This window comes from Lycium barbarum, chromosome 6 (genome assembly GCF_019175385.1).
Source record: "Lycium barbarum isolate Lr01 chromosome 6, ASM1917538v2, whole genome shotgun sequence".
Classification (NCBI taxonomy): domain Eukaryota; kingdom Viridiplantae; phylum Streptophyta; class Magnoliopsida; order Solanales; family Solanaceae; genus Lycium; species Lycium barbarum.
The window spans coordinates 130,538,100-130,565,064 of NC_083342.1; the positions used below are offsets into that span (position 1 = coordinate 130,538,100).

At 34.1% G+C, this 26,965-nt stretch overlaps 3 protein-coding genes across 6 annotated transcripts; all 3 read right to left on the reverse strand.

The window, feature by feature from the left end:
- Window positions 1-7,001: 7,001 nt before the first annotated feature.
- On the reverse strand, window positions 7,002-11,862 carry LOC132598974 (uncharacterized). Of its 3 annotated transcripts, none has more exons than XR_009566747.1 (4): window positions 11,528-11,862; window positions 10,464-10,624; window positions 10,171-10,238; window positions 7,002-7,345 (listed from the first exon to the last, which is right to left on the reverse strand). XR_009566747.1 is itself a non-coding variant. In XM_060312158.1 (4 exons), the coding sequence occupies exons 1-3, from the start codon at window positions 11,674-11,676 to the stop codon at window positions 10,216-10,218; spliced, it is 291 nt and encodes a 96-aa protein (XP_060168141.1). In that variant the 5' UTR covers window positions 11,677-11,862; the 3' UTR covers window positions 7,002-7,345; window positions 10,171-10,215. The 3 variants fall into 3 exon arrangements, 2 of the variants coding, with proteins under 2 accessions (XP_060168141.1, XP_060168140.1); XM_060312158.1 differs by having other exon boundaries at window positions 10,506-10,624; XM_060312157.1 differs by lacking the exon at window positions 10,171-10,238.
- Window positions 11,863-12,829: 967 nt separating this feature from the next.
- On the reverse strand, window positions 12,830-18,351 carry LOC132598975 (alpha-L-fucosidase 2). Of its 2 annotated transcripts, XM_060312159.1 has the most exons (10): window positions 18,009-18,350; window positions 17,461-17,606; window positions 15,926-16,764; window positions 15,682-15,814; window positions 15,359-15,517; window positions 14,455-14,679; window positions 14,225-14,326; window positions 13,957-14,092; window positions 13,627-13,822; window positions 12,830-13,361 (listed from the first exon to the last, which is right to left on the reverse strand). In XM_060312159.1, the coding sequence occupies exons 1-10, from the start codon at window positions 18,217-18,219 to the stop codon at window positions 13,055-13,057; spliced, it is 2,454 nt and encodes an 817-aa protein (XP_060168142.1). In that variant the 5' UTR covers window positions 18,220-18,350; the 3' UTR covers window positions 12,830-13,054. The 2 variants fall into 2 exon arrangements, with proteins under 2 accessions (XP_060168142.1, XP_060168143.1); XM_060312160.1 differs by lacking the exon at window positions 12,830-13,361 and having other exon boundaries at window positions 13,684-13,822; window positions 13,925-14,092; window positions 18,009-18,351.
- A 5,000-nt stretch (window positions 18,352-23,351) lies between these two features.
- LOC132598976 (uncharacterized) lies at window positions 23,352-25,368 on the reverse strand. The gene has a single exon (XM_060312161.1). It carries the CDS (start codon window positions 25,193-25,195, stop codon window positions 23,582-23,584), a length of 1,614 nt encoding a protein of 537 aa, XP_060168144.1. The 5' UTR covers window positions 25,196-25,368; the 3' UTR covers window positions 23,352-23,581.
- Window positions 25,369-26,965: the final 1,597 nt, after the last annotated feature.

Below are 26,965 nucleotides of genomic sequence, written 5' to 3' on the forward strand. Positions count from 1 at the left end.
TTTTTATCATAGTTTGGACCTAGGCCAATTGGGAGCCAAAGTGGTGCTTTTTCAGTGGCAAAGGATTAGGAGGTGTTGTTGATTATTATTGGCCGGACGGAGAGAATGAGATAATGAAAACGATAGACGACGAACATCAGATTGGTTGAATGTACTTATATAACTTTGAGAACTTTATTCATTAAAGTTGAGGCAAGTGCAAGGTCAACTATGGTAAAGATCAACAAATATACTTGATGACCTGCATGAGACTAGCTAGCATACTTTAGAGAAAGAAGGTATCATATCATGGGTAAGCTCATAGGGGCATCATGAGGACCACCTTAGGCAAAATGCCAAATTACTTTTTGTTCACTCAAACTTTTCTCTTAGGAGGAGATAGATATCTTTTTCGACGTTTCTTTGTCACGAGGGGTTACACAATCACTAATAGATCTGAGGAAACATTTTCGGTTGAACTTAAAATAAAACAAGTATTACTTTCTCCGTCTCAATTTATGTGACACTTTTCGTTTTTTGAGAGTCAATTTGACTAAGCTTTAAAGCTAAACTTAAAATTTTAAGATTAAAATTTATATACTATAATTTGCAACTTTGCTCATATCAATTTGGTAAAAAAATACATTTTAAAATATTTGTCAAAGTTCATGCAGTTTGAATCTCGGAAAACGAAAAGTGCCACATAAATTAAGACCGAGGGAGTAAAATATTGGGTTGAAGGTGTATCTCAAGTGAAATATCGATTTTTATTTCTGAGGTCATTATTAAAATATGTAATAATAAAAAACATAGAAGGTATATATACGATCTTAGATAAAAAGTACTCCCTCCGTCTCAAATTATTAGTCGTTTTTTTGCTTTACAAGCTCCTTAAGAAATATTAATTAGGAGGGGTATTTGACTAACTTTATCCTTAATTATATCTAAGTTATGATCTCTTTCCATTAAATGTTTACTCTATTTGTGTGTCATCTTCATTTTGACAAAATACTATTAAAGAGAAAATGGGGAAAACAGATTAATTGTTCCTTGAACTTCTAAAACGACAAATAATTTGAGACGGAGGGAGTACTACACAAGTAATGTTGAGCAATGCATTACATTAATTTTAATATAAAATTTTGTAGTTTATGGAACAAGGTTTTTGGCGGAAGAGACCGAATTCTTGTGGTCACATCAGATACCCGGATTAAAAGATAAGATGAACTTCATGGTTAGCTAAGTAGCAACGTCAAGTAGAGGTCGAAAAGCCTCCATCTCTAATTTATTCCATCTTTTAGGAAACAAGATAAACCCAAAGATATGTGGTTCTTCATTAGTCTATTTATGGCGCATGTACTATCTACTAGACGGCCTATGCCCGTGCTGCGCACGGGCCCAACACTTTAGATTATAGTGCATCTATGTATATGTAGTTGTCTTTGAATAGTGATTTTTTATATATATATATTATGTTCAAAACATGATTAATATAACATTGTAGTTTGTGCTCCGTATCTAAAATTTTATTATATTAATGTTTGCTACGAATACAAAATCGGTAAATTTATTAATATTTTTTAAAAGAGAAGACTTGTTTAAAAGGAAACTATTTTTTTCTCTTTGAGATAAAACAATAGCAATATTTAAGCATCAGTTGATACTTTCAATTTTAATTCGATTAATTTAAAGGTGTAAAATACTTATTATTTTTTATCAAATTTTGATTTGGATAATTCTAATTCCAATTATTAAACTAATTTTACATGTTTAAAACGAAACAAAGTAAAATTGATTTTCTATTTAAACGAAGAAATACTGTTTTTTAATTTTTGGTAAATATTCTCGGTTTAGCTCATTTTACTTGTCATGTTGTCTTTTGGATGGTTTTTTAAGAAAACGTTGATTAGAATTATAATTTGACTAATTTACATTATTCATTATTTGATCTCCATTTTATATATTTTTTTACGACATTAATCTCTTTTCACATTTATTATACTAAGAATAAAAATAAAAAAGTAATTAAGTTTTATCTTATTTTAAAATATATATATTTGCCTACTTAACTTTTTGAAGGACAGTAATTTCATTTGCTCCCACTAATGGATTGACACGCACGTCGCAATGAATCCATCATTATTGATTTAATGAGATACTTTGAAAATTACATGAATATTGTTAGATTTTTTAATATGAAGCGCACTTTTTTTTTTAACATTATTAATTTGCACTATTTTTATGCATATATATATATATATATATATATATGTTCAAAACACGATTAATATAACATTGTAGTTTGTACTCCGTATTTAAAATTTTAGTATATTAGTGTTTACTACGAATACAAAGTCTACACTTTTTTTTTACATTAGTTTTTTTTTTTAATATGAGGTTCACTTTTTTTTTTTATATATTGCTTGATTTTGTTAATATGGGATCCATTTTTTTTTTTACAGTGAGTTTGGAGATGATGGGTTTCACTTTTTTTTTTTTTTTTTTTTTTTTTAATTTTGCTTGATGTTGTTTAGTATGAGGTCCACCCTTTATGGGGTGCAGTTTTTTTTTTTGGACATTATTAGTTTGCACAATTTTTATGCATATAATATATATACATATACTATGTTCAAAACACGATTAATATAACATTGTAGTTTGTGTTCCGTATATATATATATATATATTAGAATTATGGGGCCCACAATTTTTTTATATATATTGCTTGATGTTGTCAATATGAGATACTATGTTTAAAACACGATTAATATAACATTGTAGTTTGTGCTTCGTATTTAAAACTTTATTATATTTCTACTATTAAGAAGAGCCGATTGGGCTAATTTTTTTTATTTTTATTTTTATATATATCGCTTGATTTTGTCAATATGGGATACTATGTTCAAAACACTATTAATATAATATTGTAGTTTGTGCTCCGTATTTAAAACTTTATTATATTAGAAACTTTATTATATTAGTGTTTACTACGAATACAAAGTCTATAATTTTTTTTTACATTAGTTTTTTTTTTAATATGGGGTTCACTTTTTTTTTTTTTTAATATTGTTTGATTTTGTTAATATGGGGTCCACTTTTTTTTTACAGTGAGTTTGGAGATGGTGGGTTCCACTTTTTTTTGTCCTTTTTTTTTTTTTTTTAATATTGCTTCATGTTGTTTAGTATGAAGTCCACCCTTTATGGGGTGCAGTTTTTTTTTTTGGACATTATTAGTTTGTACTATTTTTATACATATAATATATATACATATATTATGTTCAAAATACGATTAATATAACATTGTAGTTTGTGCTCCGTATCTAAAACTTTTTATATATATATATATATATATATATATATTAGAATTATGGGGCCCACAATTTTTTTTTTAAAATTGGAATGGATATATAAACATATACCATAGAATTATGAGGCCCACAATTTCTTTATATACACATATATTATGTTCAAAACACGTTTAATATAACATTATAGTTTGTGCTCCGTATCTAAAACTTTATTATATATATATATATATATATAATAAAGGATATATATTGGAATGGAATGGATATATATATATACACCATAGAATTATGAGGCCCACAATTTTTTATATATACATATATTATATATATATTAAAATTATGGGGCCCACAATTTTTTTTCTTAAATTGGAATGGATATATATATACACACCATAGAATTATGAGGCCAACAATTTTTTTTTTTAACATTATTTGTTGTTTAAGATATATGGGTGGGGCCCACATTTTTTTTTTTATTAAATTGTGTAAACGGACGACGAAGAGTGAGTTGAAACTCACTCTTCTATATAGTACTAATATCCGAAGATATGATGATTGGTGTATTTTGTTTTGGCCAAAGTCATAGATGGACCCCTGAACTTATCCTGATTTTTCATTTAGACCCCTTAATTGAAATGTTGATCATCTGGACCCTCGAACATAAGATAAAATGTGTCATTTGAACCCCTCGTGCCAGCTGGGCACACGCGTGAACTGCACGGCTTAAAACAGAGCGTGAGTTATCAAATGTTTTCCTTTTTTAAAAATTTTAATCATTAAAAACTAATTTTAACAAAAACTCTATTTTAAAATCTATTTAAATAATTAAAAAAAATTGAAAAACCCAACTCATGCTCTCCGATAGCCCACTTCACTGCGGCCACTGCCGCTGCTGCCTCCCCGCCCCCACCACCGCCGTCGCCGCTTCAAAATGTATTTAAATAAATCTCCGACAAAAAAGACACCATTTTTTTAATTACTTAAATAGATTTTGAAGCGGCGGCGGAGGCAGCGGTGAAGTGGGCTATCGGAGAAGATGGGTTGGGTTTTTCATATTTTTTTAAATTATTTAAATAGATTTTAAAATTAATTTTTCTTAAATTAATTTTTTTTGTTGACATGGCTTATTTTTATTGGTCAAATATTCCATGTCACTGCAAGTGGACTACACGTGTGTGCCCAGCTGGCACGAGGGGTTCAAATGGCACATTTTATCTTATGTTCGAGGGTTCAGATGGTTAACGTTTAAGTTAAGGGGCCTAAATGAAAAATCATGACAAGTTCAGGGGTCCATCTATGACTTTGGCCTTTTTTTTTCATTTTGATCATTCAATATTCGAAACCAAATCATTTGATTAATCTGAATCCGTCCAAATAGACAGATGTGTAAGGAGCTCACTACTGGAAATAATACGAATTTGAGACCTCTATTTAAAGATAGAGAGGTAGCACTTTAATTATCTCCTTTTTTTTTCTTTTTCTTTTTTTTTTTAGCGCAAATTGGCCTTCATATGGACTGGTCTTTAATTTTTGCCCCTACTTCTCATTTACTGAAATCTTTTGGGCCAAAGTACTCATATTCGCTGGTCTATGAACCTAGAGATTCTGGGTTCGAACCCCAGCAGAGTTAAAAAAAAAAACAATTTCACAAGGCAATATTAAGCCTATTCGAACAAAGTTACATAGACATATGCCGCACAAAGCATAGTTCTGTAATTTCTACAGAACTATACCGAACAAGGCATAGTTTTGTAGGATAACTTAATTTCTACACAACTATGCCGGAAAAGGCATAGTTTCTAGTAGGCTGTACAAAGGAAACCGACAAACCGAACCGAACCAAACCAGAAAAAAAACAACTAGTGATTTGGTTTGGTGTTGGATAAAAAACTCGACCATACTAGGTTTGGTTTGATTTTAACTAAAAAAAAGTCAAACCGATCCGATTATATGTATGCTACTTTTAAATTATTTTATACATAAAAATATTTAATAGAATGTATTTTATAAATGTTTTCTTAAATTTTTCACGATATTTTATATTTTTATATTCAGGTTTGGACTTAATTTGTGAAATGTTCAAGTTTGGACTTATATTCAAGTTAATTTGGACTTATATTCAAGTTTTGAAGCCCGTATAAGTAATAGTCTAGATGATCTTAGAGTATTACTCCATCAACTCTAATGTAGTTTGTGATTTTGTTATATTCTATTTTGTCTCTAATGTTATTGGAAGCGGTTGAATTTTTTTGGCGATCGTTTCCTTGTTGAGGTTATTTTTTAGCAAATACCCTTGCCATATCTTTTAGCAATTATCCTTGGATTTAAGTGGTGAAATTGGTGGCAAGCAGAATCATACCAACGTACTTTTCTTTTGAAATGGTGAGGCTTACCAACTTGATCCCATGGTTTCTTTTATGTCCAATGATATGAATGTGGTTTTGTGTTAATCAGTAAGTTTCAAAAGGGATTGGTTATACATCCCCGAGAAAATGTTATTATTCAAAAGTTGCTAAAGAATTCCCATAATACATGATTATGTTTAACAATAGCTATTTTTAAAAGCCGTTATGGTATTTCCTTTGGAAGTATTCTCTAAACCTTATTGCAAAGAACTGATGTGTATTACTCAGATTCTGTTAGATTTATTGTAAGATGAGTCAAATCCAACCACAAAAAAATCCTAGAAACCCGAAAAAATTCGAGAAAACCCGAGGTTGAAAAATCCGACTTTTTTTTGTTTGGTTTGGTTTGATTTATAGATTTAAAAATCCGATACAATTGATTTGGTTTGGTGTTTTAAAAATTTGAACCAACCCAATCCATGTACACCCCTAGTTTCTATACAACTTTGCCCGAATAAGCATATATTTTGCTATGAAATCTTGTCTTGCAATTTTATTTTTTTAACACCGCTAAATTCGAACCCAGAATGTCAGGGATATTTCCGGCCACTTTTTTATTACTTAAAGTGCCGAAGAGGCAAATATTAAAGACCACCCCAAGATAGGGGCAATAGTACGAGTTACCCCATTATCGCACAACATCCCTTTGGTGGTAGGTTTTACGCACTTTTAAGAAGTTCAGGAATAGGAATTTTGGGATTAAACTAGCAAGATATATATTACTACACTAAAAATAGTCAATTTTTTAAACTAATGACTTTTACCAAGTTAATAACAGTTTATGATTAATCATGTTAAGAGTTCAAATTTAAAAAGGATGAAAACTAAACGCTTTCCTTTTACAATTACCAGTTACTACCCACTTACGGCTCAGAACAGTTTTTAGCAAAAATAGACGCCTTCAATTTAGAGGCTTCCACCTTTTACACTTCTTTTGTTGACAAAAGTACTAATGATTTTACGAGCTATTCTTCATTTGCTCTTTCTCACATCATTGAGATACAAAATTTAGAAATTGTTTTTACTGGCCGCTTCAGTCTTGAATACAAATGGTTTATATGGTTGACCACAACTATTGATTGATTAATGCTATCATCGTTAATATCCAATTTATTTTCCTAGATAGGCATTACAGAATGACCAATCTTTTACAGATCCACACCGAAACATAGAAGGAAAGGTCTTATAAAAGCTCAAAGAAAGCACCAAATGTAAGTAACTACACACATCTGCTCATCATGCCTCCAGTGTCGTTGCACTAAAAATAAAAGAGGGCCACAATAAGGCACACGATTGCTCCTAAAGTATGTGCATAACAAGACAGCATAACCTCCATTCAATTGTTATCAGCCGTACTGGTAAAAATCTCTCTGACATTGTACAAGATTGCGAAAGAAAGACAGAATAAGAAGCATCTCAAATTGCTTAAATAAGATAGGTTAAGCACGAATGAGCACTAAACTGAAATAAATTTAATCTCTATGACTGTCCGTCAAAAAACAGATTTTCTAGTTTATCTTTAGAACATGAAAACGAAAGATTACAGTTATTATTGTCTGCATCTGAAACAGATTGTCAGAGATGCATTTACCCGCCAAGACTACCATGAACTTCAAGCAACTTTGTGCTGCTCCAGTAATTGTGTTCAAGTACCTGTTAGTTACGAATCAAGGGGTGTATGTGTTAGTCAATGCAATTCTATAGAACTATTAAAGCCATTCTAATAGTGCCAGGTTCCAAAGCAACTCATTCAATTAAGGTCCACCATAAAAAACACATGGAAACGTGCTGATACTCTTAGACAAAAGAATCTTGTTTAATGACGCTCACCACACAGCACTCAAAACTACATCTTGAGGTAAGTGTGCATCTCTAAATCTGGATCAGAAGTATATGACATTATATTACAGAACTCCAAGTGGATTTTTGAGTGATTCTAGCCCTAGTTTACACTAAAATTCTACCAAGTGAATGAACAGAAGGAGAAAGCTAGTTAGAGAAAAGGTGTTCATGACAAGCTGCTTGATTTTAGGGAAAATTAAAAATGTACCTGAAGGCTCAATAGATGATGATGTTTCTGAATTAAATGGAAGTCAGCTAGAGTCTTCTTGTTTATGTTTAGTACAAAATAGACTTTCCACTTATCTAATAAAACAAAAGAACGAAAGAGAGATTTTCTTAGGTCCTCGAATTTTAGTTTAGGTCAACGAATTTTCTCCTTCTCCGGTTTTCCCCGAATAGTGGTTTGTTATTTCTGTTTTTCCCTCATCAAGCTGCTAGTTCTATAAATATAATAGTTTCAGGACTTCCTGTGTTCTTTGGTTTTCTCTTCTAAATTATAACTTACTTTATTCAGGTTCATTTTAGTATTGTAAGTCTGTCTCGTATTATACTCGATGTGCACACGCCTCCAATTCCAAGATGACAAGTTTAGGGGCATCCTTAGGATCTGTGTAATTCAAGAAGAGAACTAGGAGGCTGACTTATTAAATATGTTTTGGCTGACTTTACAACCCTCTTAAACCCAAATAAGATAATTCCACAAGATGAGATTAGGTAGGCCAACAAAGCTCCATCTTTATGTCTATGTACATATTTTTCACCACAAGAGGGTCAGTTGTGAATGAGAGACTGTTCTCTCTGTTGTGTATAGGTGCTTGGTAGCAATAAGCGAGAAACATCTTGAATTTTCAAATCTTACTATTTGGTGCTTCAAAGCTCATACAAGGTCTCTATTAGAGATTGTTAGTAAAATACAGTGGTGTTGACCATCTGCTTCTTTCAAACCACCGCTGCCTATTGTGGACCATCTCACAACTTATCAACCCACACCCAGGTATCTCCCTCACCTAAACGTTTACTTAAATTTTTATTGGCTTAACTTATGGTTGAATTTACTTGCTTGTCTGTAAATTGAACTGGAGCCCTCCAAAAGTTTGCCTGAACTACAGTCTATAATAAAAAGAAACTGTCTGGTGTTGTAAATTCTATGTTATTTGTGCATGTCCATAACTCATAAAGGTATAATTCCCACGATTACTTTGGTAACTCTCACATAATCTCCCACACATCCGTAACTTCCTCCATAATCTCAAATGCTTAATGTCATGTCTCCCACCTCCTCCATGATCTCAAATGCTTAATGTTATGTTTATGTCATTCTTTTTGTACACCTCCAGGTATACAAATCAGTGGTATACAAAAAGAGGATGAGAAATAATACTGTATACACTTGGAAGAAAAGAGAACTTTCTTCCAAGTGTGTACAATATGAGTTCTTATGCTTTATAGTGTTACATAGAGGCATACAAAAGGTAGCCATAAACATGACAATAACCATGAAGGTCATGGGGAGGTTATGGAGGTGTGGGAGTTAATATCTACATCATGGAGAAAAATATCATTTTTTTCCAATGGGGTTTTTCCTACTAAGGTCTTCACGAGGCACATCATCTATAGATGTCCAAAGGGGAGTGTTATGAAATACACCGTATATGTATGTCCACTACAGAAATTAACTCCCACTGCTTTTCTCGATGACGTATATATTAACTCTCACAACTCCATAACCTCCCCCATGATCTTCCCCTGTGACCTTCATGGTTTATGTCATGTTTATGGCTACCTTTTGTATGCCTCTTAACACTATAAATAGAGGCATAAAAACTCATATTGTACACACTTGGAAGAAAGAAGAAAGTTCTCTCTTGCTCTCTACATTTCTTGTCTACTTTCTTGTTCCTTCCAACTGTTTTCCAAGTGTATACAATATGACTTCTCATCCTCTATTTAGAGTATTACTATTACATAGAGGTATACAAAAAGAATGCCATAAACATGACATTAAGTACTTGAGACCATGGAGGAGGTGAGAGACATGACATTAAGCATTTGAGATTATGGAGAAGGCTATAGATGTGTGGGAGATCATGAAGGTGTGGGAGTTACCAAAGTAATAGTGGGAATTACACCTTTATGAGTTATGGACATCCATATATGACATAGAATTTACAACATCCTGAACTATGAAGTAATTTTCGTTATTTTGATACTATAAATTGGATAGCAAATTTGGGAAATAACTAACAATGTACACCGGTGTAGAAATACTAGAAAGAGCCGAAAGACAAAAATTGGCTAGAACCTATTAGTTACTTAAACACTAACTATGCTAGGCCTAAATTGACAAAAGAACCTTGATCATATAGATTAAATTCACCCTGCAAAATACAGGTATGAGAAGGTTTAGCACACGAAAGAAGAGTAACACAAAGAGAACCGCAAGGTGAAAAAACATATGAATAGCTCCCATAGATCAAATGACTCTTTATTTTATATAAGGCCACTCAAATTCTGAAGAATTTAGTTCCAATCAGTGCACATTTAGTTCATCAAGAATGCAGAATTGCTAACTTAAGATGCTATTATGTTATCAATCAAAAACCAGAAAAAAAGAAGTTGGAATATAAGAAACCTACAATGCTTCAAAATGTGACCTTGGAGGTTTGGAAGCGCTGCTGACATCACCCATCTTTTCCATTCCTCCCTATAAATCCCCAATTCCTTCTTATCAACCAATATCAACAAATAAAAACAATATTTAACTAGAACATCCCTCACTTCACCAATCGGAAAGCAAACAACATTCTAGCTATGCACATAAAGAGCAATTGTCAAATGCAAAAGACACAAATCAAGGAAACAACTTCTAAAACGGCTTTCCAAACATAAACAGTTTATTTCTTCTATCCTAAAACAGAACAAGACTCACAAAGAAACTACTAGCGATCCTGACAAGAACGTTGGAAGGTACCGTGATACAGCTCGCAGCAAGCCCGCACGTTGACTGTCAAGTGAGAAGTCAATCGAGTTCCAGACACCACATTGTGCAGCGGCAACAATGATTGAGTACACCCCAATGCTCCCAATGGCCTAATCAGATATAAGAATAACTTGTGATTAAACAATTCCTTTTTTTCCTTTTCTGGAAGAAGGATGATGAAACAAATCTAAAATACAATATTGAAGGAACTTTTAACAACAAAAACAACGCCTCAATCACAAACTAGACGCAGTGATCAATGTGAATCATCCGCATCCATTATGCTATTTTTCGCCCATCTAATTCTAGTTTTATTTCCTCATTCAATAACAATAATTTCTACGACTCAAATCCAAACTAGTTGGAATTGACTTTATAATCCTATACTCCCTCCGTCCCAAAATACTTGTCACATTTAGCTTCTCAAAAGTCAAACTACACGAACTTTGACCAACATTTTAAGATGTATTTTTTCACCGTATTGATATGAGAAAAATAGCGAACTTATAGTACTTTTTGTATGGTTTTTTCTTACAACCATGGTATCCGGGCGAGCTTGCGCACACCTTCGACCAATTCCACGGGATACCTATCACCTCTAACCAGCACCAGGTACCAAGTAACTCTGTCCACCAAAGTTAGAACAGATGGGAAGAAATCACCTAGTGCTTTGTCTCTGCCTTGAAGAATTTAATGTGAGACCTCATGGTGCTCAACCCACTTCATTGATCACTAGGCCACACACCCTTGGGTACTTTTTTTTTTTTTGAATATTTAAGTTTTAATTTTAAGATATTGAATCAATCTAATCTAATTTAGCTCTAAAAGTTTAATCAAATTGACTTTGGTGAATCGAAACATGACAAGTATTTTGGGACAGAGGGAGTATATCCTTGCACTATATTTGGTTCTATTTGCTTAATCTGAATCTAGGTAAATTCTATATATTCTATTTATATACAATTCGTTTCAATACTTAAATAAGTTTGAAAAATGTTAGATGGAGATGGTACCTGGGAGTGCCGAATGAGAAGCGGCGCGTGTTGGCACGCGGGGCGGAGATTGGAGGAGTGCGAACACGGTTAAGTGACGGAGATGAACGGGAAGTGGAAGCCCTAACGGTGGACATAAGTGACCTGCTAACGGAACCTCGCCAAGCCATAGCTGATCTCTCTTCCAAACAACACCAATATGCTCTGCTCTGTGGGTTTAGATTAGGGTTTTGGGTTATACTATCGTGTTGCGCGTCACCGGGAAAATTAACGTGTACTTGCTGAAAATTAATTGTACTACTACGGCCCCAAGGGAATTGATTAATTGTATAACTAGTCCCCGTTTCTGAATATGGTGAATGTTTCGTCCTTAACTAATTAGTCAATTCCTTGAGGGTTAAAAACTAACTGCACCCAATGTTTATACTACATGACACATGTTCTCGGTTCACTAAATTATAATTAATTAATACGCATTCTCACCTTAATTTATGACTTATCATGATAAATTAGTATGATTTGATGTAAACACCGAATTTACCATTTTTAAGTGTGAATAATTTTCACTCGAATGAACAAGCGGCTTTGTGTAAGAGCAAGAAATTGAATTACAGTGGATATCAATAAAATCTAAGAGTTACTCAAGGTTGACTAGTAGTTTTGATATGAAAGTTACCTCCCTCAGACCTTAGCATGGTCTAAGATAGCTAAGAGTATTACGTGTGTTCTTATTTGGTTCAACTTGATGAATCCTCAATCTTAATAAAACACAATCTCAATATGGCCAATTATAGTAAATGCCATGTACCGACGTCATGTCAGCAAGTCGAACCAAATCTTTGAGTCAAATGTACTTGAGATAACACAAGCCTCGTAATTTGGTTACGTAAAAAGGAAAACAAATTGTAATAATCACTAGCCTTAAAACATTTTTTTCGTCTGTCTTGCTACGCATTTCGTTGTATAATTCAATGTTTCAATGTCACTGGGAAGTCTGAACTAGGATCTATTTGTTTGGATGCCGATGGCTTGGTGAAAACATCCATTGAGATAACGTCACATAAAACGGATTCGGTATTTAAATTTGATAAACTTGAACCTGCACATTTTTTAAATTATGAGTTCAGAATCTAATATTATTATTTTTAGTGATATTTTTCTCGTATATCTCTAGGTTTCGTGTCGAAAATACTAGAATCCAGTTCTCTGGCGCCACCAGTAGCATAATAGGCCAAGCATGCCATTGACCTGAAGTTTACAATCATCGGAAACATGTTATCAACTAACCTTGTTCCTTCTCATCCACAAGCATATAATAGCAGGCAGAAAAGGCAACAACACCTCCAAATTAAAGTGATGTCGGTTATTAACATGGTAATTATAAAGTTATATAAAGGTGAAAATGCAGCCACTAAAGCGGACCACACAAATAGAGATCATCTTTGCATAAAAATCAAGAACCTTAGTCCCTATGCTTTATCCTAATATATGTCGAATTCAAGTTCTCTCATTTAGCTGACCATCAAGCTAAACTTGTACGGTGTACCACTAGAAGAGAGTGTATGTCTTCACACAATTCAACTGCTTGTTGAACGTGTAAACCTTGCCGGTCAGCAACTTTGCAGCCACAGTTCGTCCTCTATAATGCAGCCTTTTCGTAGTAGTCTGTTCATTTGATGATAGGCCAACTTCATGAAGATCTCCTTCATTCCAGCAGATGCTGACTGTCACACCTCCCCGTGCTTTCAAGCCTTTAACACAACCATTTTGCCATTTATCTCGAGGAAGGGCTGGGAGCAAGTACAAATCTTTCATGGTGCTCTGCACAAGCATTTCTGCTATTGCTGCAGAAAAACTAACAACGGATTTGCAAATTAGCACCATCATCGATCCAGCATCCCTCGTGTCAAGTTTAAATAGGAAAACGTCTAGAGTTATGTTATTTCATATAGATATCTAGAAACATCATTAGTTTCAACTAACAATAGAGCGACATGTACGAAGATTCATATAGCCGACACAGCCTTGGAATTAAGGCCTAGTTGTTGATGTGGTAACAACGCTGTCAAAATTGAACTTTCGAAAGACAATTATAGGGAACCTCAGAAACAAGGACTCACCCAAAGTTGGCATCAATCTGAAAAGGAGGGTGTGCTGTGAACAGATTAGAGTAGAGACCTCCTTCGAAGCTGACCTCGTGATCAGGATCTACCAAATAAAATAGATGCTTGACCATGCGGTAAGCATGCTCGCTGTCATGAAGACGTGCCCATAGTGCGGCTTTCCATGTTGTTGACCAACCTGGACCCTCCTCCCCTGCTCAACACAGTAAAAGTCATGAATCTTCATGTAATTACAAGAGTCTAGATTACGATCACAAAATCTATAGCTACAATGTTCAAATTAATAAGGTTATACCCAAGCTGGACCAAGTCATCTTCCAAACAAACCTCTTTTATACAGGGTATTATCAGTGGCTTTACAGAGGGCAGGAGTCTCAGCCACAGTGATTGTGTGGCCCGGGAAGACGCCAAAAAGGTGTGAAACATGACGATGATGCGGCTCTGGATCCTCAAAATCTTGTGCCTGCCATTCACCCATAGATAGTGAGTTACTAATGATAACATTATCTTGAATTACATTTTGTCAAAACTCAAAACTTGTTTTACTTTAAAACATCTCATTGTGATTGTCTTGAAATGAAAAATTTTCACGTACCCACTCCATGATTGTACCATCTCGTGCAATTTTGGTTGGCCGAAGACGAGGTTGAGCTTTACAGACTCTTTTAATCAGGTGATCTTCACTTTTTCCAAGGACCTGTTAACAATCTCTAAACTTATTAGATATGGTATTATATTTGCAATTTTAAGTGTGTATGTACATATTAGGTGACCCGAAGAGAAAAAGGAAGCTAGAGATGTTACTAAACCAAGTAGAAAATCTACCTCAGCAGCAAAAATAATGTCATTGAAAACTTCTCTTATGATTGACATGTCCATGGTTGATGAGTAGCTCACACTAGCTGGTTTACCATCAGGAGCGGTAAAATTATGCTCAGGAGAGGTTGATGGGTTGGTTTCTAAATACCCTCCACGCCCTTCAATCAACCAATCCAACAGAAATGAAGTACATCCTTCCAGCAAGGGATAAGCTCTATTTGCTAAAAAGGCCTATATATAAGGATAAAACGACCGTCAAACAATAGTTGCGGTAAAACTAAAGTCACCCAAAGCCCATATATTTAATTTATAGTTAACTTTATCGATACTCTTTTAAGCTTTTAATAGTTTCACAAACTTCTCTAATAGTACCAAAAATTAAGCAAACCTTTTTGTTGTGTCATTGGTTACTGACATGATCAAAATATCTTTAGCAAGCTCAAACATTCGGACAAGGGAGATTTATGTAAATTCGGGCACCACAAAGGAGGTTTCATAATTATTGAACACCAGGTATTGACTACTCAAAATATGCAAGAATGCAGGTGACATGACCACATCAAAAATGGAAAACTAACATAACAATTTCATATTTGCTGGTTTTCAGGATAGAGAAGTATGTGTAAGGGGTTCGTTAAATTTTAAAACCACAAAAATTCATTCTACTTGCTCTTACAAGCTATATCATAAGCTGTACTTTTTGAGATTACCAATATATGAGCATATTTTCAGGTCAGTACTCAGGACACCCGTTTCTTGTTCATTGACTGACCAGCAAATTGCAAATATGTTGAGCAGTGGCTCTATTTCTAGTGGTGGTTAAGACAAAAGGCAACACTGCAATTAGAAGGTATATCAGATATAAAATATGCAGGCCACAGAGAACAAAGTTGCAATAAGAAACTATTACTTTGTCCATTGTATAAGTGTAATGCTCCCATAAATGAGTGCAAAGCCACGCTCCGCCCATTTGCCACAGAGCCCAGACAGCCTGACCTCGATCTGGAGATGTTTTTGCCCATATATCAGACACATGATGAGCAACCCAACCTGAAGCTTCATAGTTCACCTGTAAGATTCTGAAACTAAATACATGAGGGCTGCACATAGCAATATTATAATAGAAATACCAATGCCTTAACTTCCACCGACATTCTAGCAACATACTTAAAATACTCATAATGACTGGAAGGTTACACTGTAGGGCCAGGAAATGGAAAAAAAAAAACTTACTTTTGCAGTTTTGCTTCCGTTGATTGACAGAGATGTTATGTAGTCGAAGAGAGGTTCTTGACACTCCTTAAGATTACACGAGAGTGCATGCCAATAGTTCATTTGAAGATTGATATTCAAGTGAGGGGCACAACTGATGAGGAGCAAACAAAACTCAGAACAATCTTGATTATTATACATCTGAAGAAAGCGACTCTAAAGTAAAGCTATAAAGAGGAATTAAATAAATTTATGAAGTACATACTCCCATGGTGGCTCTAACATGTAGTTCCATATGCCTTGCAGGTTTGCAGGCTGGGTCCCAGGACGTGAACAAGCAATAAGTAGATATCGCCCATACTGGAATAGAAGCTCCACAAGGGATGGATCTTCATCAGTTTTAAAAGACTTCACCCTATCTGCAGTCGAAACTGTAGCACTTTCACTTGCTACACTGTCAGAGCTTTTCGACAACTGCAAGGAAACTCGATGAAACAGCTTCTGATAGTCATCCAAGTGCCGTGCATACAATTCAGAATATGAAAACTTCTTTATTGAATTCATCATGCTTGAACATTCTGACTTGGGATCTTTTTTTGAATCCACTGTGGTAAACGGTCCATTAAATGATGAAGCGGCCACTAGAAGGATAATAGCCCAATCACATTTCTCCACACGGAACCTTCTATTGTCTAAAACATGTATAATACCCGAACCCTCGTTGATCTGTAAATCGAGAATCGCAGCAAACTTAATTCCTTCGGGATTGTCATTCACATACACCTTCGTTGTCTTTCTTTTGCCTGGGCAACTTCCTTCCATGGTGATCTGATTATTTCCACTGACATAAGTATGATGATGCATTTTGCTATCCATGGATAGGGTAAAAGTTAAGCATCCCGGCTTATTTGCGGAAACCTTTGCTGCAATCACTTGATCTGGGTTTGATGCAAAATATTCCCTTGCAAATTCTACACCACCGACAGAGTAGTTAACTTTCACTTTTGCTGTGTCCAAATCCAGCACTCTCTCATACTTTTCTTCGTGAAATGTCCCTTGAGAATCATCAAACTCAAGCTTAATATCTCCAAGGAGCTGGTAAACCTTCACCATTGTTCATGGAAATAATAATACAGTTATTAAACCAGTTAAAGAGTGCATTTCTCTTCAAGGAAACATTATCTACTTCCAAAAAGTTAGTCCCTTCGTCTGTATAATTGTGTTACATTAGTGTCTCAAGGCCTTCATAGGGTACCAAGTTCAGACTGTTCCATTATATCCTCATATTTCTTTTCAATGCATAATGTAATATAAATTAGTTGCCTTATATTAGTTAGAGAGAGTTTGTTAAGGTCTTGGTACACCCTAGTGGGTAACATTTCGGAGAGTCCAATAAAAGTCACCATAGGTCCATGACCACTCAACCTATGATAGTTTGTGCAGAGGCGGTTTCAGGATTTAAATTTTATGGGTTCAATCTTAAGATTTTTAGCATTAAACTCATTATATTTTTAAAGTTAGGGGCTCATATCTACTATTTATTGCAATTTTAATAATTTTTTACACATAAATTTAGGCTCCGCGTCGAAAGTTTGGGGTTCAGTTGAACCCCTATCTTGTAGGCTAGATAGGCCTCTGAGTTTGTGGATGATTTGGTTTTGTCTGGACAGTTAGGGAGGTTCTATAATTTCTTTTGTTAACAACCATGCCTCATGATGACAAGTCATTAAAGTTGAATCAACAGCAGAAAAAGAGGATCACATGATGCGAACCAGAAACCGAGCTGATAAAGAAACGCACCTCAGGGAAATTATCCATCAAATTTACAGCAGCTTCAGTAGCCTCAGCGTATTGGCCATTATCAACAAGTTTTCTGACCTCAGCCAACGACTTTGGAGCTTCAGGATTAGTATAATCCCCGGGAGTTCCAGTCCAAAGTGTATCCTCTAAACAAACCACAACAAACTTCAGTTTATTCTAGTGTTCTCCGCCTAAAACATAAGTAATAATTTTAGACAGCTCTTTAATTTAGCTCCTTTGTAGTACTAGATAGAGGCTTAAAGAAAATCTTTAGCAGAGTTGTCTGTCTTCCCCTATTTCTTTAAATTCTCTAGTGCCTTAAAGTAATGGCATAAAATCACTTGTAGCATTGATGATTATCAGTACAAAGAAAGTCCTTTCAGATAGGTCAAAGACTATACAGCGCATCTATTCGACTTCTCAAACAGGAAATGCAGGGACAACAGGAAATTAGAAATTAAGGAATGAATTTTTAGTCATCACTTATCATATTTTCTTACTGATAGATGAAATTGCACATGCATTAGCAAGAAAACCAGCTTAATTACCATTAAGATTGAGAATCTCAGTTGCAACACCACCCCAAACCATAGCACCAAGACGGCCATTACCAATAGGAAGGGCATCAGTCCAGTGCTTAGCTGGCTCATTGAACCTTATCTCAAGAGGCCTTGAACTTTTTTCAGCATTTTTCAAACTTGGGTTCCATAAATCTCTGTCTGTTGGTTCTTTCACAAGTACCCACTCCGAATCTTCCATTAAAACCCCAAGAAATTAAAGAAAGGAAGTCACCTTTTTTCTTTCAGGACAATGATGTTGGTGGTTGAAGCTCATAGAAAGTACCACTACAAATAAACTCAAAGCACTTCCAAGATTCAACAGTGAAGTGAATAATTGAGACATTTTGGATTGGCTTATAAGTTGATCCGTTTAGATGTTTGGTAAAATAGAAAATAGCTTAAATTAAGTTAAAAAATATTTAAAAGAAGTTGCTTAATCTTAAATTTTTTTATTTTGTTTAAAAATTATTTTGGTTTGATCAATAACTTTATTTTTTTATCGCTTATATTTTCTGTTAATTTTAATACTATTCTTACTTTTAAAGGGAACACTTTTATCCAAATACATAATTACTTATTTATAAAATAACTATCCGCACTTAAAAAATATTTTAAACACTTATATTTAAAAGTCATTTTTTTCAGCTAATCTAAACGGGCTCTAAGGATATATTGAAGTGGCAAATTAATGTTATTGAGGACGGTTGATGGTGGTGTGTAAGAGGGTGTTTGGATTGGCTTATTTTGACAATTATTGGCTTTTAAATCCTTTTTTAGTTTTGTAGTTAATGGCAAAGATGAAAAGTACTTCAAAGCACTTAATTTTAGATAAGGAAAGTACAAAAATAAGTCATAAGCTAAAAATTGGGTATTTTCAAACTTATGACTTTTAGTTTAGCTTATAAGCTATTTTAAAAAAGTTAATACAAACACCTCTAAATCGGCATTTAAACATGCGATTTCATCTTATGGTTTCATGTCATGACATGAAATCCCGAATCATCCAAAAAGGCATGATTTGAGATTTTAAATTATGGCTTCAAAGATTTTAAATATAAAACTTGACTCATAAGTTTATATTTTGTAAAAAAAAATTCATAAGTTGGTAGATATTGTTAATAATTACTTCCAAAAATCATTTATCAACATCATTAACTTCTACCAATTTTTATTTATGTTCTAACTTCTTCCAAGTCATAATTATATTACTATTCGTGTTAATTTTTTTTTTTATTGAACTAAAGTTTGATCAATTGATTGTTGTATCTTTTAGAAAGGTCTTCTAGTAGCGTATTAATTTTATTATAAATTATAACTTACTCATTTGATAAAATTATATAAGAATGTTTTGATAGTTTTCACAATTTGTGAAATTTTTATATATAAAAAAAATACAATTTAAAAAATTCAGATTGTATATCTAAACATGATTTGAAATTATGATTTTATCATATAATTTCAAATTATGATTTTAAATTACGTTGAAACGGCCCCTAAGTAAGAGCTGGTGACAGCAAAGAATGTGACAAGAGAGTTTTCTTCGACTGCACTGCACATGACATGTATGTCCAAGACTTTCGTCCCACATATTCATGGCTTTGCACGAAACTCCATTGCCACGTTCACAAGAAGCTATAAAAAAAAAATTGTATGCTGTCCGTTCCCACTGTTGCATGCGTCGGATGAGGCTCCCTCCATTTACACTCTCTCAATTTTTTTTTAAATTTTTTTACTTGAATGAGAAACACATATCATAAATAAAAATTAAAAATTAAGATTTAATTGCCCAAATCATGGTTCTAAGTTCTAATCATAGTTAGAGTAACAAATATTTCTTTTAATTACTCTAAAAAATAAAATTAACAATCCCAAAACTCTAACAAAAATATTATCTGACCTATAAATTAATCCTAAAAAAAAAAACTTTTCCTATTAATTACGTGTTCTTCCTTTTTTTCTTCTCTTGAGCAATTTTTTTTTTGTACACTTTGTGCTATAATTTTAATTCAACAAAAGAAAATTTATAAGTCGTTACAACTTATATGACACGTAATAAATAGGAAAATAAAGAAAATCTTAGGATTAATTTATAGGTGAGATAATATTTTAGCTAGAATTTTGAGGTTTAGAGTAAAGAAAAGAAATATTTATTACTCTAACTATGGTTAGAATCATAATTTGGGCAATTAGATCACAGTTTTTAATTCTTAACTATGACATGTGTTTTTTATTTAAGTAGGAACTTGGAAAAATGGAGAGAAGCGCCCGCCGTGTTAGAAAAATAATATTTTCTATTTAATATCTCAAAAATAAAAAGAAATATTTCCATGAATGACTACATATATTCTTTAATACCTACTTAATGAATCTTTAATATAATCTTTTAAAATCTTTCTAAACGGCTAGCATTTGTATTTGAATTCAACGTTGAAACCGTATTTGACTATTTTGAAGAGTCTTGATGGCTGCTTTTAAAACAATCAATTGAATAGCCATATGTTTTATTATACTAAAGTATAGACGTTATCCAATGATCAGGAGTACTCCTCCTCTTAGCTATACATATGAACTTAAAGAGTGTTCATCTTGGGACAGTGAAAAAACTTAGAACAAAATTCCTTCCTCTTCTCATTTTCGTTTGCTGGGTTATCCACCTTTGTGAAATCTTTGTTAGTTTCTGGCTTCTAGTTTTGTACTAGAAGAACTTGTTGAATCCTAGGGGATACACCCATATCGGGTGAAATATCTTTAAGGACAATGTCTTAATTGACAGGCCTCAAGCTTTCAAGAATTTACTGCAAAGTTCGTGATCAAGTATTATCCAATAAAGTTCGTGATCAAGTATTTTTCGTAAGCTTTAAAACACCCGGCATGCCTCGTCAAGTAGGTGCTACCTCCCGTCCTTGTGAATCGCACAATAACTGCATGTACTGGTTATGCTTCTTTAGTTCACACTTAGGATCGTTTAATTTGGTCTCTGAACAAGGTAGTAAAATAATAGTAATAAGAAAACTAAATAATAACGGAATTATGTAGTGAACATGTGAGGCATAACGTGTTTGATTTTATATTAGGTAAGCATTTATTTTCAATTGGAAAAAAAGTTTTGGTGAAGGGCATTTTTTTTTTAATCTTGAAATTAATAATCTCATGATTATTATCTCACACTGAGTTTGATATAAAAATGATATTCTCGGCCTCCTTTCTAGTTTATAAGTCAACATTATTATTTTTAGAGAGTCAACAGTTTTGTGCTTTGACTTATAATGCTTTCAAATATATGATTTTTTTAATAAAAAATTGAATAATCTATATTTGAAATACACCTACCATTTATAACTTTTTTAGCCTTTGTACTACAAATCTTGTCATATATGTTGGAACGATGGGAATTCCATAATTATGGTTTAAATAATTTGAGGATTGTTTATATCAGAATAAAAGTTCAGTCAAATGCAAAATATAGTTAATCCTTCACTTCTTCAAATTGTTATCCCTTATCATTGTAACCAAAATTACAGGTACTTTAGATTGTACTGCTTCTTACATTATAACGTTACTCTTATATTTATACTTGATAAAATATAGACCATTGAAAAAGAAAAATGTAGAAATGCCACTCTACTGATCAAAATGAATTATGTAGCTTGAGCTCAAGCTTTAGACAAAAGCACCAATTAGTTCATGTATCTAATGGAAAATGAAATGACAATATTGTATAACCTGATGCAAGAAAAGGTAACCTAACATATTTGATAGTAACTTCTTGATGAAGAGATTTAGGGAAAATTTTATTGTCAGATTTAATTATTCTTATCGGCTTCTTCTCAATCCACAATTCTTTGTCCCGACCTTAAGTTGTCCACCCAAATTAAGCTCAAAGAAAAACATATTAAGAGTTTTTGTGGACATGTGACCACATTGTTCAGCCTTTGACAAGTGTCTTGATTTCTTTATACTCAAAAAAAGGATAAAGAGCTTAATATTTGCATCCGCTATAGATTCTTAGCCGCCAGCACAGACACATTAACATCCATTAAAGTATTTTCCAATTTGAATGGACGTTCATACTGTGACTATTATCAGAGACAAACTTAATTTTGCAACCGCTCAATTGGGAAAAAAAAATCAAATTATCAAAAATCAGAAAAGCTGATTATGTTCTCATAACTGTCTTGATGAATCACTATTGAAAATCAACATGTTAACTCGGCATAACTCAACATTGCTCGTCTTTGATGATAATGGTTTATACAGACTTGTCTGGGTCTATGAGCAAGTAGCAAATGGGATAGTTCTTTTTCCATTATTTTGTGCGGATTGTTCGTCAAAATCACTCAGAGGCGGACTCAGGATTTTAAGAGGGCGGGGCACTATTATCTTAACATAAACGCTAACAAAATTCTTAATGACGACTGAGGGATAATACTGTGTCAGATCGGTCACTAATAGCGTAGCAATGGCGAAAATACAAGTATATAGGTCAAATATGTGTAATAAATAAAATTTAACACAGTGAAATAAATGAAAGAGATAGCTCAGTGGCTAAGGTTGTGCAACATGTGGTGACAGTGCAGTTTCGAATCTAGGCGAACTCATTTAACGCTTATTGTTTTCCTAAAAATAGGCTAAAAAAAATTAAATGTAACATTCGGGTTCGATCCGAGATAACATGTAAGGGAAGCAACAGTTGCAACCAATATGCCCCAAAGACTTTCGTTTGTTAGAGTGCACAATTAAATATATACTAATTTCTCAAGGTATATATACATAAATTTTTTTTCGAAAGCCCACCCTTCCGTGTAGGTCCGCCTCTGAAAGCACTAGTCTTTAAATTTTACCTCTCAAATTGGTGGTCTTTAATTTTTGCCCTTCACCTAATACCCGAAGGTCCTGGGTTCGAACCCCAGCTCAATAAATAAAAAAGAAGAAATTTCGCAAGGCAGAGGTTTGGATTCACAAGACAGAATTTTGCAGTCAGATATAAGGCAAAACTCTGCCTTAAGGGAGAGTTTTGGCACACTTTAAGGCAAAACTCTACCTGATCAGGCAGAGTTTGACTCAAACTCTGTTGATCAGGTAGAGTTTGACTGCAAACTCTACCTTAAGGTATAGTTTCAAACTCTGTCTGAAGGTAGCAAATCTCTGCCTAGCGAATCCAAACTCTACCTTGTAATTTTTTTTTAATTTTTGACTGAGCAGAGATTTGAATCCGAAACCACAGAGTTCTAACGAAGGACAAAAATTAAAGACCACTCCAAAATAAGGGGCCCTTCTTTTTCTCTTTGGAATCAGCTGAATATTTATTCAACTTCAACATATATAATCGCATTATGAAAATCTACAAATTAACTTAGCAGTATTATAGTCGAGATCCTATAGCGTCTTAACAACAATTGAATATGCTAATCGAGATCCTATAGTGTACTTCTTGTGAGAAGTTCCACACACTTCCACTTAATCAAACATGATAGTTTTTATTTCCCATATAAACATATATATGTACACAAGCTTACACAATACTATTATTACATAAAAGAGTTATTTAGCCATTTATATTCCTAAAATATTTTTGCTGGAATCAAAGGCAAATCTACCTCATCACACCACTCCACAAGCCTTGTCTCATAGTATGAACTTTTCACATTATTTGGCCAATAACTTAACCATACTTGACCCCCTACTCTCCACTTCAACACACTTCCTTCCATTTCTTTACTCAATCTCCATCCTACTTCTTCACCACATTCCTCTCCTGCAAAGACCAAACCACCCTTCTTAGTAAATGCCCTATTCCCTCCAAAATATCTTCCTCGAAAATTGTTCATCAGTTGATTATTCCGTTCATCACCGTTACTAGGCTTCCACGTGGAAATTTCACAACCAGACACGTGGTCGTATAAGATAGCTTCATATACGGCTGCATTCCCTTCAGTTTCTTGGTCCCACCTCCAATTTTTCATCTTTGATTTTATTGCCATTTTCGCCCTTGTCTTAACCTCGGTCTGTTTTGAATTCCCAAAATTGCCCTTTACGACTCTTTGCATTTCGAATTCACGTTCGACGTTGTTAGTGGACCGGCCCAAACTTAACCCGCCCACATAATTAGCACCTACTTCTGGCCCAACCCAAACTCGAATCCTAGATGGAAAGTGCTTCTCTTGCAAATAAGAATCCTCTTGTTCCTCATTTTTATTAAAGCCCAATCTTGCAACACCAAGACGTATGTTATCCAAACGGGCCCTTACCTGGATAAACCCATCATAGAATCCAACCGTATATTCAAATTGGATCACAGCCTCAAGTTGCTGATGGGCCAATGTATATTTTAGTGCAATATCTTTAGATTCAATTATAGGAAATTGAATTTTGTCACCGTTCATGCGCGTGGGTTTCATTGCCTTAATAGGCGCGTAACCTTTTAACATCCATAACCCATGAGCCTCCGTGGCATAGGAGAATCCTAGGTAATGAGATGCTAACGGCATTAACGACTTTAATCCTACGCCGCCAACTTCCCTTAAAATCAACCATTTTGCTAACATGTACCCAAACGTGCGCATGAAACAAAGTTCCACGTCAGTTCCTACTGAAATAAAGAACGTTCGTAGAACAGGCGCGTGCTTGCACGAGAAGGCTTCAAGGTTTGGAGCTAGCAGCGAGTGGAAGTATAGAGACCCCACTGCTGCCGGCGCGTCGAACGCAAACATCCAGAAAAGGCGCGTGAGGAAGATGAGATTGAAGAAATTTGAGAATGATTCTGGTGAGTGTGAGTCTAGGATCCAAGAAACCGGGTCGGGTTGGAGCTTCTGGAGCTGCGAACGTGGACATGTGCAGCTATCATGCGCCGTGGGTGAACGTGAGATGATTTCTTGAAGGAGTTGTAGAACAAGTGGCAAGAATGGTTTGTCCGAAGAGAGATGACACGTGTCAGAAACCCAGATAGTAACCTCTTCTTGAGAGGTGTCATGAAAACCTACCAAGCATACAGAGAAAACTAATGAAGAATTAGTCTCTGATTCGTTAGGCTCAAGTTTTTTCTCAGCTTTGAATTGGATTGACTGTTTGGAATTGGCTATGGAAGTAGCAAGATTATAAATGAGAGAGGAATCATCATTCCCAGTACTCCAAATTTCAGAGTCAGGAAGATCACATATCCAAGACCAAATATCCATATTTGTTTGATTTTGTTGTCTCTTTGCTTTTGGAAGTTTAAGGTGAATGGAACTATGGAAGAATTTATAAAGTGAAGAAGCTAAGTGAAAGAATTTATAAAGTGAACGAGTGATAGTAGGGTGGCCAACACGGAGGTAATTTTGTACGAAAGAATTCGTGGTTATAGGTTAAGGACTTGTGTAAGGTTTAAGTTCTACTGCATTAAATGCAACATATATGCATAAAAGATTTTTCCCGGTAATTGGTTTTCTATTTTGGTTTGTATTTAGAGAACTGCATTATTGAGTGAAACACAAAAAAATTGCTATTTTCGTAGGGTACTACTTAATGGGGATAGAGACTTATGTGGTGTAAATAGGAGCGACGTCCGAGTCATGCATGCATATATGCCAAATTTCTACGAGATTTACAAAGAGTGTGTGGAGAGTTAGCAACCTTTCATGTTTCAATGACAAAACGGAGACTTGGGTTTCAACGAGGGCAACATAAATTCAATATATATGTATATATATTCTTATTAACAGAATGAAGTTTTAATTTAGAAGACAATGATTTTTATAAGTAATTAATTATCGTTGGGGAATTCATGAATACGGGCAACTGGCTTTTACGGTATACGATATTCCACGCTCATTTCCTACAGACGAAGTAAATGGACCCTGGTGATGGACTCTCGTGAATTAGACGTGTTGCTTTCTATTCTTTTTGTCAATTATTTGGTGGTTGATTTTCACGGCTTGATTTTCAAAACGACCTCTTTTTATTTTCAGATGGATTAAACTTGACTCCTCATGCAATAGGTTGTAGACTTGTAGCCCACGAAAGTGTGATTTCATTAAAATGGAATTATAGTGAGCGCATATATTGACTTGTTGAGCGATTGAAAATCGATACAAAACAAACCAATTACTGAAAAGTAAAGGTTAATATTGTCTCCCTCTCGCCTTTCTTTCTAGTTCACTCGATTTTAGTTGTATTCGTTTCAAACTTATCCGGCTCTTCTATGTTTTCCCAAATTATTACTTGGATGTGAGATGTACATGTCCCATTTTATTTTATTTTTTTAAATTTAATTAACCACTATTAAACTTACCCATTTATAGTTATATTTAGGGGTGTTAAATGGGTGGTTTGGCTAGAATTTGAGCTGGTAAAAGTGAACTGAGTTATAAATAAATACAGTAGTATTCTTATTAACAGAATGAAGTTTTAATGAGAAAGATAATATGAGTAATTATCGTTGGGGAGTTCATGAATGCATGCAACTGCCTTTTACGGTATACCATATTCCACGCTCAATTCCTAAAGACGAAGTAATGGACTCTAGTGAATTAGAAGTGTTGCTTTCTATTCTCTTTTTTGATTATTTGACAGTAGATTTTGATGGCTCAATATAATGTAATTAATACTCCCTCCGTTCAATTTATGTGATTTAATTTGGAGTACATGGGTCAATTAGCTAATATTGTATGTGAATTCGGACGATGGAATCTTCAAACTTTTGACATATTCTACATAAAAATTATTATAAGTCACAATAGTTAACAATTTAAAGAATTTGATAATTTAATTCATACTTAGTTGAGGAAAACATTCTTTGACTCTTTTTTTTTCTTGCACCCAAAGATGTGGTCTAGTGGTCAATGAAGTATGTTCTAGCCTTGGTGAATAGAGTTAACTAATACCTATTACTGGTGAAAAATAACAGATATTCCGTGAAATTAATCGACATGCACGCAAGCTGACACAAATTTTGTTAATACTTAGTA

Excerpts from the sequence above, each read along its gene's own strand:
- LOC132598974 (XM_060312157.1), bottom strand. The coding sequence starts at position 11,676 with ATGGCTTGGCGAGGTTCCGTTAGCAGGTCACTTATGTCCACCGTTAGG. Across the intron at positions 10,625-11,527 it reads TTCTCATTCGGCACTCCCAG|GCCATTGGGAGCATTGGGGT; the intron begins GTACCATCTCCA and ends ATATCTGATTAG.
- LOC132598975 (XM_060312159.1), bottom strand. The coding sequence starts at position 18,219 with ATGGAAGATTCGGAGTGGGTACTTGTGAAAGAACCAACAGACAGAGAT. Across the intron at positions 16,765-17,460 it reads TGATGGATAATTTCCCTGAG|GTTTACCAGCTCCTTGGAGA; the intron begins GTGCGTTTCTTT and ends ACAATGGTGAAG. Across the intron at positions 13,823-13,956 it reads TAATACCCTGTATAAAAGAG|GGGAGGAGGGTCCAGGTTGG; the intron begins GTTTGTTTGGAA and ends TGTGTTGAGCAG.
- LOC132598976 (XM_060312161.1), bottom strand. The coding sequence starts at position 25,195 with ATGGATATTTGGTCTTGGATATGTGATCTTCCTGACTCTGAAATTTGG.